This window comes from Micromesistius poutassou, assembly GCF_964030765.1.
Source record: "Micromesistius poutassou genome assembly, chromosome: 23".
NCBI lineage: Eukaryota > Metazoa > Chordata > Actinopteri > Gadiformes > Gadidae > Micromesistius > Micromesistius poutassou.
In genome coordinates, this window is record NC_140293.1 from 7437490 (window position 1) to 7449162 (window position 11673).

The window sequence follows — 11673 nt, forward strand, 5'->3', positions numbered from 1 at the left end:
ATGGGATGGTGAAAACTGTTGCAGTGTTGTTGCCATGAGCAACGGTACATGATGTGGTAACCATGGGAACCCCTAGGTAAAGACTAGGGGTGGTCTTACAGTAAACCATCAGTTGTGCTCCTGGACGGAATGAACCGTATGCAGAAAGTCTGCACTCATTTGCATGTCGCACATGCATATTCATATTGTGTGTGTGTGTGTGTGTGTGTGTGTGTGTGTGTGTGTGTGTGTGTGTGTGTGTGCTTGCGTGTGTGCTCCTGTCTACACAAGGTCAGCATTCACCCCGGAGAGTCGCAGACACTTTTGTAAAAATGTTTGGAGTTTAATAAATATATAAATATTTAAAAATAGAGCTGACACTTTGTATTAGTAAAAGCACTCATAAAAATATACATTACAATTGACACTGTAAAAAAAGAATCGAAACAAATGCACATAAACTCTAGATTAGCAGTAATTGATGTGAAAGTAGGCAGATTGTCTGAGATTAAGACTTTAATCAAAGTGCACCCTGAGCTGCACTAATTTAAAGCGTTTAATTATGTGGCTATATTCCTTCATATAATTCACTCATCGCATTCATACCCACTACGTGCCAAAATATAAATATATAATCCATCCATTTATTTAAAATAAACAAAATCTCTTCGTAGTGTTTGTGTTCGTCTGAGGGTCCTCATCATTCACTCTCACTAGACATCATCCAAGCAGAGGAGCTGATCTTATGGCAAAACATAAATATAAACGATATGGTCATTATGGTCAGGGTCAGTAGCAAAGTTGCGATGATGGGACCAGTAGGTATCAGTGCTCTGGTCTCATGGCCATGCTGCTGCTGATGGTGCTGCTGGTGGTGGTCCTTTAGTACGGAGATGGCTGGTTCACCTGGCCCATGAACAGAACAGCACCTGCAAGATGAACGCAGTTTGGATTAGGAGGAGACATTCAAGTCCTGGACAGGGTCCAACCCACCAGACACAGATTCATAGTCTACACCATTACACCAATCCTCGTGGAGGAGTGAGGGAGCTTAAAGGTGCCATGACATGCCACCAGACATCACCAGAAGGGGCAGAAAGTGGGCATGTCCACCTGGATGTGTGCTGGACAGATCAGTCTACCCAGTGGACTGTAGCAAACGTTGCTCATCTATCCGTCATACTTGCTCATCTACTGTATCTTCATTATCTAGGTGGACACGCCCACCTGTGATGTCTTAAGAGGCATATTTCCAAAAACAGCTTGTAACGGCTAATCACACCACACCTGGTGGCATGTCATGGGACCTTTAAGAAAAGCAGCTCATCTGATTGGCTCCTCACCTGTGGCCTTGTGCTGGATGAGGAAGAGGAAGGGCATGTCCAGAGCAATCTCCTCCACACCCATACGGGAGAACATGATGGCTCCTACAAAGGACGGACACAGAGACAGGTTCAAGTGTGTTCATGCGTGTATGTTCATGTGTGTGCGTGTGCGTTCGTGTGTGTGTTAATGCGTGTTCATGTGTGTGCATGTTCATATTCCCTTCGGGTGTGTGTTTACCTGATGCTGCAGCAGCTTTGGTTCCCTCCTCATTCACCTCAATCTTCACCCTCTGGAGAACCGCCGACACAGCCAGCCTCTCATCAGCTAGAAGGAGGAGAGAGAACAGGTTCAATATCCATCCCATCACCGTCTCCCTCGCCACGTTGGTGAGGAGCGGTGACACCACAGTTTCCGTTCCCTTTCCTCAAACACAGCTCATACGAGAGCAGGAGTTAGTGTTTCACTCACTGGTGATGCGAGAGAAGTCAGCCGTTGCCAGGTTGAACATTTCTCCCAGGCCCATGTTGGTCAGAACGGCCTTCAGGTTCACCTCAGAGTCGATGGAGAACCTGCAGAAAACACTCGTTAATATCAACGCCATCGTCATCATCATAATATCAGGAGCTCATCGCAGTCCGACTGAAACCACATCCAAGTGGTTTGTTTAGTGGCTTAATGAACAGAGGTGGAGCCCGCAGGTTCAAACAGTCCCATCACTGTGGGCTACATATTTGTATCTTGTGAGCAGCCTCAGATCTCAGGCCTTAATTAAGCCTCCTCAGATTACTACACATTGAACACCCAACACATCAAAAGGACGAACAAGCAAACAAGGAAAAGCTTTGTTTTTTTTGCCTGGATATTTACAGTATAACTACCTCGGCCTCTTTTTAATAAGAAATTTTAATTATGTGCAATATTGCACGTAATTAGAGTTTTTATTGACTTTTACTGTTTGTCCATGTTGTCCGTTGCACTGTGTTGACTGACTTCATCAGCTAGTGGGATGAATAAAGGATGTACAAATCCTAAAGTCACCGGCCTCCAGGCACAGAGCAGCGGGGGGTCTCAGACCCGCAGGGAGGGGGGGGGGGTTCTCAGCTCCACTCACCTGGGCAGGGCGAGCCTCCTCTTCACGCTCCTCAGCTCGGCGCCCCACTGGGCGATCCGCTGGCTGCTCAGCTCGGCCGTCAGCGCGCTCACCGGCACGTCCGCCTCGAAGGGCTGCACCAGGAACATGCTCAAGGCCTCGCCCTCGTAGGGGACCTCCAGCACCACGTACTCCAGCCCGGACGCCGACACAAACTCACCTGTGGACCAAAGACGGGGGTGGGGGGGGGGGGAGTGGGGTTAAGGGTGAGCTCAGATGGAGGACACAACCCCAAGACCTCAGTGACTGCACACACTGTTACCATGGAGGTACGACACAAGCCGTGATACCACTTTTAGTTGTGAGGCAATGTGCGACCTGGTCAATACAGAAGCTACTGCACATTTAGTTGGACTAGTTTCATCCTTGAAGGATCCGTGCTCTGAAACTACAGATTGCCAGTTGTCAATCGTGGCGCCCATTGCACTCCTGAGCATCCCTGGAAGGAGGGAACCCCGCTCTGCGTTCCTCCTCTAGGTCTTGTGGGTCTCTTGTGTTTTTCTTGGCCTCTGGGGGACCAGGGTCGGGGGGGGGGGGGGGGGGGGGGGTCATAAACACACAGCCCGTGAAGCCGTTTGAGACTGAAGCTGTGATTAAGGACTATATTAATACAATTTAATGGGAAATTGCGATTTAGTCTGCAGTGAAAAACGGCCTCTAAGCCAAAACTACCGGTCTCTGTATTAAAGTGAGGCGCTGCATTCTGCGTTCCTCAGCCTAACGGAGGCGGGCCTAACGGAGGCGGAGCCTGCTGTAACAGAGGCGGAGCCTACTGTAACGGAGGCGGAGCCTACCGTAGCGGAAGGCGCCGAGGAGCCTCATCATGGCGACGGGGACACTGCTGCCGTTGGCGCAGTGGAACATCCTCTCCTGCGTCATCTTGGGGTCAAAGGGCACCTTCCACAGCCCCTGGAAGTGGAGCGCGTTGAGCAGCACCAGGCGCGTCTCGTCCGTCAGAACGCCCGGGGCCAGGAAACGGGGGATCATACCTGAGAGGAAATAAAGAACCACAACATGAAAACAAAAAAAAGGTAACAGTAACAGCTAAAAAAAAATGATTACAAATCTTCAAAAAGTACCATCATACACATGCTTGCTATGCAGCAGCAAAGCTAGCATGTAGCTAGCATGGAGACGGCATGTGTCAAAAAGGTTCCCCCCCATAATGCGTCAGTGTAGATTCGCCGTCCCCCACCGTCTGTCAGTCAGTCTGTGCGTCAGTCAGTCTGTGCGTCAGTCAATCAGTCTGTGCATCCGTCTGTCTGTCTGTGCGTGCGTCAGTCAGTCAGTCAGTGCATCCGTCTGTGTGTGCGTCCGTCTGTGCGTCCCCCCCGCCTGTCTGCGTGTGTGCGTCCCGTCTGTGCGTCCCCCCCCCCCCCCCCCCCCGTCTGTCTGTGTGCGTCCGTCTGTGTGTCCCCCCCGTGTGTGTGTGTGTGTGTGTGTGTGTGTGTGTGTGTGTGTGTGTGTGTGTGTGTGTGTGTGTGTGTGTGTGTGTGTGTGTGTGTGTGTGTGTGTGTGTGTGTGTGTGTGTGTGTGTGTGTGTGTGTGTGTGTGTGCCGTACCGGCGGTGTGGTCGGACACCCAGGCGTTGATGACGTCGGTGGCCTGCTCCGCGCGGCTGAAGTCCACCTGGTGCGGCGCCGTGCGGAACGCCTTCAGCAGCGCCCGGCGGAAGTGCGGCTCCAGGCCCAGCAGGCGCTCCACCATCACGGCGCTGCTGGCCTCCAGGCCGCCCGCCGCCGCCAGCGTCTGCTGCAGCCGGCTCTGCTGACGGCTCATCCCGCGCGCTGGAGGACAAAGACAAACGTCAGGTTTACATTCAGCAGACGCTTTCGTCCAGAGCGACTTACAGCGAGTACATTGGTTCAGAGGAAGGAGAAACAACGACATGTCTCTGTGGGTACAGTGAGGATGTTCATAGAAACAAGAGCCAAGCACTAACCATCACTAGGTTAGCCCATTCCCCGTAGACAACAAAGAGAGGTAGGATAAGATGCCAAGTACTATTTTTAAGTGCAAGGACGTACCACATAGTGTGTGTATAAACAAGTGCATTTGAATATTATAGTATTTTATTATTATAAATAAATTCCATTGATTCATGACATACTGAGGGGACCAGAATGTGAGCGGCACGAAATAAACACATTGTTAGCCTCAGTCCTATTTTAAGGTTCATCTTGTGTTTAACGTCAAAGTAACTGGACGACACGTAGGCAGATAGTGATTATGGAATGTAAAAAGCACTCTGATTGGCTGAGGATATAGCCAATAAAGCTCGGTAATTCAGCAGCGTTAGGACAGTACGGTTCGGTAAGGTATCACAATTTGGCCAAACAATTACTTATGACTTGGTATGAGGCTAACGATATAAATTATGCTATGAGGCTAATGATATAAATTATGCTAGGAGGCTAACAATATCATTATGCTAAGAGGCTAACAATATCCTTATGCTAAGAGGCTAACGATATCATTATGCTATGAGGCTAACGATATCATTATGCTATGAGGCTAACGATATCATTATGCTATGAGGCTAACAATATCATTGTTATGAGACTAACAATATCATTATGCTATGAGGCTAACAATATCATTATGCTATGAGGCTAACAATATCATTATTCTATGAGGCTAACAATATCATTATGCTATGAGGCTAACGATGTCATTATGCTATGAGGCTAACGATGTCATTATGCTATGAGGCTAACGATATCATTATGCTATGAGGCTAACAATATCATTATGCTATGAGGCTAACAACATCATTATGCTATGAAGTTAACAATATCATTATGCTACGAGGCTAACGATATCATTATGCTACGAGGCTAACGATATCATTATGCTACGAGGCTAACGATCTCAAACCAAGGAGCTAATGTATCTCTATTGTGTCTGTGGGCTCGTGTCTCAGCCGAGGGCTTTACCTTGCAGAGAGAAGCCCATGGCGGATTTCAGGGCCTTGCGGGTGGAGCCCCCCGCTCCCAGCTGGACCATGCCCAGGAGGGAGGCCACGCCGTAGGGGGAGAAGGCCAGGTTCTCCCCCCGGGAGGCCGCCTCCCCGTTAGCCATCTGGGAGAAGACCCGGAGGCCGAAGTCCGTCTGTCTGTCCTGCAGGCTGCACAGCACCGCCGCGCTCAGGGACACCAGGAGGAAGGCACGCACGCAAAGCATCCTGGGTAGCGGAGGAGAAGGGACAGTGGTCCGTTTAGGATTCACACAGAGTACCAACGCTTTCCTTTAAACAGATCTGCTCAAACCACTTGGTTGGTGTTGTGTGAAGTCAAATCAGAACCTGTTTTATTCCAGAATTAAATATGCATTTTAACCACAAATTCCCATTTAATAACCGGCTATAGTAAGTAGCCACTATGCAGTTATTAAAAACATCCCCAGCCATAGAGTGTACTGGAACGACTCAACATGGCGCCCATGAGGGCCGGTGGAAACCCAGCCATGTGAGTCACAGATGAGTCAGCCCAGGGCTTCCTCTGGGACAGCGTCACTAACCGGTAGCTGAGGACTACTGGGAGGGCGTTGGGCCATACTGGTTCTGTTTGCACGGTTGTGCAACCAGCCTCCCAGTCATTCTACCACCGACACGCTGACCGCACAACAGCTCCGCACGGTCAGTCCTGCTCTGACTAACCAGGCCAGAGTGCGCCGGGTTGAACCACAATAAGCAGAATCTACGTGCTGTGGTTTTTCCATTTCCTAATCTCGGCTTTCGAAACAGTCTTAATAGGTTCAAGATAAGAGATTATGAAACACAACTAGCAGTGCCCGGTGCTTTGGTGATGAAATGTGCCTCTAGACAGCACCCAGACAGACAGACACAGCACCCACAGACAGACAGACAGCACCCAGACAGACAGACACAGCACCCACAGACAGACAGACAGCACCCACAGACAGACAGACAGCACCCAGACAGACAGACAGACAGACAGACAGCACCCAGACAGACAGACAGCACCTAGACAGACAGACAGACACAGCACCCAGGTGGGAATGGCTTGGGTGCACGGCAGTGTGAGACATGGTTCACAAGAGCCAACAACAGATGATGCATATCGAGGTCTAGTGATATTCAATATCAATTATTAAAGAAAAATGGTTTTGTATTATTTAGCCATGCTTACGTTTGAGAACGACATACTGTACGATACACTTGTACAATCAAATGGTCGAGGCCGCCACCGGTGTAGTGGTGGTGGCACAGGTGAAGGTCATCAAGTTAATTACGGGTCTGTGGGCAGTGCCCATAATTAACATCATGAGACACACCTGTGTTCCCGTTCACCACTGTGACGAAGGCCAAGAGTCGGTTCAATTAGCCACGTGGAAAACGTCTGCATACAGAGCAACATTTCCGTGTATGAAATGTGAATTAAAATGTAAATAAATTCACTAAATTATCTTAAGAACATGCTTCTAACGCTCACCTGGAAGTTGTTTTGTTTATCGGTCCTTGAATCTTGGGAGTTTTAAACGTAACAGCGGCTGAGTGTGGGCTGGGTTGTAGGAGAGAATCCCGTGGTGGAGGTGGAGGCCGTTTGCTGCTGGGTTCCTCAGAGCTACTGACTGTGTGATTGGGTTTGTTTTGCTTGGTTTTATAGCCCTGAAGCTCTGAAGCCCCTCCCAGTTCTTCAAAATGACACAGAACCAAAAACACACACGCACACACACACGCACACACACACAAAAGTTATTACTGAGGATGAGGTCATCTGACAGTGTCTGGTCTGGACAAGCATGCTTTCATGCCGTGAGGAAAGTCACTCTCTATATGTTCAAACCCTGATTCACTATCTCTGGAGAGAGAGAGAGAGAGAGAGAGAGAGAGCAGAGAACATATGGAAAGCTACTTTGGGCCATGTGTGTTTTTCTTTCTGCTCTCTCTCTACACACACACACACGCAAGTCAGCCATGCTCAATGTGTGTGTGAACAAGAACACATCCTCTCTGTTACCATGAAAGGTGGGCAAACACACACACACACACACACACACACACACACACACACACACACACACACACACACACACACACACACACAGGGGGTTGTGTCCTCTTTGTCAACTTTGTGTCCTTTGCCACAAAGTTGTGAAAATAAGTGAAACAGGAAACTGAAGAGGAAAGCACATGAGACGCAACAGGGCATGACTGGAAGTTAGACGGTTTAAAGTCAGCCTTCTATCGCCAGAGCTGGGTGAGATGATTCACGTGTGTGCACATTGGACTTCCCTGTAAGCAAAGGTTAAGGGTTAACATGGATCCATACAGCAATGCATAGTCAACATGATTACTATACATTTCAGCATGTAGCCTCGACGGGAATCGAACCCACGTCGCTACAACGTTTGCTGCCTACCTGGGCAGCGCAATGGCTGTTTGAGCCATCGAACTGCCACACATTAATCAGCCAGTAATTATTGTATTACTACATCCACCACACCTACATCTACTACTATTATTATCTACCTTTTTTAACTTGGAAAAGATTTATAGTTATTTCCTTCAACCCTGCCCTCTCCCCCTATTCAGAGTGTGTGTGTGTGTGTGTGTGTGTGTGTGTGTGTGTCTCTCAGTTGGACATTCCAAGTTTTCGGTTCTCCACTTCCAGCATTCCATGTCACACGACTCACAACATCTGGAGTCAGGACAGGAGGAGACTCATTTATTCCTCCTCCTTAACTCCCAGGCTCCTGAAATAGCCCCTCAGCCCGGTGACAGCACGACCCCCGCTCTGAGCGCTTATTGTTTCCGTCTGAAGTCCAGACAAACAAACAACAAACAACAACAGTTTTTTTTACGGACAACATTTACGAGTTCGGGATTTTTGTGGGTTTGCGATGAGGTCATGGTTTGTCAGGTCCCAGTTATTCGCGCTGCATCACTGCATCAGAGGGGGGTCACAGGCCCACGCCGCCAAGGAATTCAACAACCACCACCCCCCCCCCTGACCCTAAAAGGAAAGGAAAGCCACAGAACTGAGTGAGAACAGAGAAGAACACAGAGAAGGGAAACAAACTGGCCTCCCTGAAGGATGGGTGGATATTATTGTGATGTATCCCTGAAAGAAATGGCCGTACAACTGTATCATCATATTGTCTAATATTTAAAAGCTGCTCTCTTGGGTTTGAATATGATTCAAATTGATAATTTCATGTTTTCCACCGCAGTAATTGTATATGTGTGTTTTCCGGTCTTTGTGTGTGTGTGTGTGTGTTCGTGTCATGTATAATGTATGTGTGAGTGTACCACTAAACCCGATAAATTACTTACTTCATCATTAATCCAACTGTGTGTGCGTTTGTGTGTGTGTGTGTGTGTGTAACAAGTAGGCTATAAATACGTCCTGCCTTACAAGCCATCTCCATCCCAACAGATGAGCCGATGTTTCCCTCCGTCCTCCGCAGAAGGTCGTGACCCCGAGGCCGCCCACTCGCTTCTCACTGCAGGCGGAACGCGAGGGTTCTCTCTGGATTATTGACAACAGGTTATCGTCAGGGCAACGTGCCGTGAGGGATTCCCCCCGGTGTGTGTGTGTAAGTCAGCCAAAGATGCACTCGGGCCGATCTATATCTATCCGTCTTAGCTCTCCATCTTCCGGTTGCTTCTGCGCGTTTTGGTTTATTGTCGTTTGTAAGTTGCAGTAAATAAACATGACACTGTCTCATTCGAATGCTCCGCTGCCATGCAGGAGATGCTCTGAGTGTGTGTGGAGATGTGTGTGTGGAGGCTGGTCGAACCTGTGCACTGATTACTCAACGGGCTACAGGTGTGCAGCCCCACCTAGCCCCAGTCCAGACAGACTGGGCCAGGTGAGGCTGCCACAACAAGCCATCATCATACACACACACTGCGACAGACACAACATGACAAATGACACTTACTGCTGAGTCCGCTCACCGCATTGTTCTAGGAGAGCAGTGGGGAGTTTCCATGTCTCCGACCGTGACTCTGTGACCAACAGAATACCCCTTAAAGGGTGTTCCTGGTCCAGTTTACCGTAACGCTGCAGAAACTATTTATAGCTACATACATTTCTAGTTCTTATATCTATATATAGATCTCTCTCTCGCTCTCTCTATATATATATATATATATATATAAATATATATATATATTTATATATATATATTTAATAATATATTATATTTAGATATATTATATTATATATTATTTTTTATATATATTGATTTGATTATTATAGATTATTATATATATACTGTATATCTCTCTCTCTATATATATATAAATATAAATATATATATTTATATTTATATATATATAGAGAGATGTCTGACGCCACTCTCTCTCTCTATATATATATATATATATATATATAAATAGAGAGACAGAGAGAGAGAGAGAGAGAGATATATAGATAGAGAGATATAGATAGATATAGATATGAAATGCTGCGGATAGGATCAAACAACAAACCAAATGACTAACAACCCATCCTTCCATTGACGCACTTAATTCATTAATTGTAATTATTCTTTTTTTTAGCATGAGGGACCAAGGTTTCCTTAGGATTCACCCACACACATAATCCAATGGCACGGTGAGTGTGTTTCCATTTGGTTTCATTAATACTCATTGCCTCACACACACCCTCCCTTCCCATAAAGAACCAGCCAACAGGAATGGAGTCATTGATAACAGGAAGTGAGTTGAAGACAGATATCCACGGAATCGCTATGATGATCTTAAGTAGGAGCCCTCGGCTATGTAATATGTAATATGTAATATGTAATATGCATGTTCATCTGAGTGCGACTATTACAGTGTAGGATTTATCGTTTAACACGTCTGAACTCACACTGCTACAGCAAAGGTCACCAGGACGATTTTAAGAAAGTATTCAAAGAATGTGTTTTTACAGACAATTGGTAAATATTGTTGAGAAGAATGTCTTATCAGAGTGCAGTAATGCCATCATTTCCAGCCAAGGAAATGATGCACGCGGGCCCTGTTGATGTAAAAGCGTGTTCAGGGTAATGTGGCCGGTGTGACAACACGAGTGAGTGACAGGCATTCCTGCAGTGGCTAGGAAGTTCTGGTGCTTCAACAATAAAGTCAGTCACGCACACATCATGAATTTAGCAATTTAGTCATAAAAATACCGGAATGTGCTGGATTGGTCTGGTTTAGTTTGAGCAGTGAAACTGGGACCATTTCAGCTTTGGGGTGCAATCTTTTTAGAAGTCAATATATTTTCTTTTGTGTGTGCATATATACATATATATAAATATATATATACATACATATATATACATATATATTTTTACTCAGTATAGAAATAAACTTCTGTATGTAGATCTGCACTGTAGTTCATAGTGCGTGTGATGATCCTGCATTTATTACATTTTTAACGACGACATTCCTGTGTTTTGAAGCAGGCTATCATAAAACGCCTTCAATCCAGACTTTTAGTTTTATTGACTATATTTGGTTGACCGAAAGATTCGCTGTGTACTTTGATTCATGTTCTCAACACTTCCAGTGACGGTGACCGTGCGTAATCAGCCCCTCGCTGCTTGGGGGGGGGGGGTGTGTTTGTGTTTACAATAGCATCTTCCTGTCAAACATCATCGCCATGGTTTCACCGGTCATGACCTTACGTGCTCGGTCTTGGGTTGGCTAATGTTAGCGCGGGAGGGCGGAGGCGCGCACACACTGGCCCTTTGAAGGCGCTCCTACCGCAGCCGGCCGTGTGGCCGCGTGGCGGGCAGGAAGAGGCGCTGGAGGGGCGGCGTAGACGCACACACGCACTCGTTCACACGCACGCACACAGGCCCGACACACGCACAGGCACACGTACACAAGCACACGTACACAAGCACACTGACTCACTGTTTTGTGCATTCAGACTGGCGCACGCACACACACACACACACACACACACACACACACACACACACACACACACACACACACACACACACACACACACACACACACACACACACACTTTGACCATCCTGCGTGCTAATACCTGCACTGGACCGACCACACACCTTGAAGACCTCTCTGTCTCAGAGGTCCAGCCCATAGTGTGCGGCGATGGCATGGCGATGGCGTGCCGATGGCGTGCCAATGGCGTGCCTGCGCTCGTTGTTGGCGACAAAACACAACAAAACACACGATCAAATCTGATGTAAAACCTCTGTGGATCCGACCCCACCTCCCTCCT

General features: G+C 47.3%; 1 protein-coding gene across 1 annotated transcript; it reads right to left on the minus strand.

The window, feature by feature from the left end:
* Positions 1-312: 312 nt before the first annotated feature.
* serpine1 (serpin peptidase inhibitor, clade E (nexin, plasminogen activator inhibitor type 1), member 1) lies at positions 313-7031 on the minus strand. Its single transcript, XM_084487027.1, has 9 exons — positions 6910-7031; positions 5392-5639; positions 4018-4242; positions 3250-3444; positions 2417-2615; positions 1774-1874; positions 1543-1629; positions 1323-1406; positions 313-908 (listed from the first exon to the last, which is right to left on the minus strand). The coding sequence occupies exons 2-9, from the start codon at positions 5636-5638 to the stop codon at positions 862-864; spliced, it is 1185 nt and encodes a 394-aa protein (XP_084343153.1). The 5' UTR covers position 5639; positions 6910-7031; the 3' UTR covers positions 313-861.
* Between the last annotated feature and the right edge of the window lie 4642 nt (positions 7032-11673).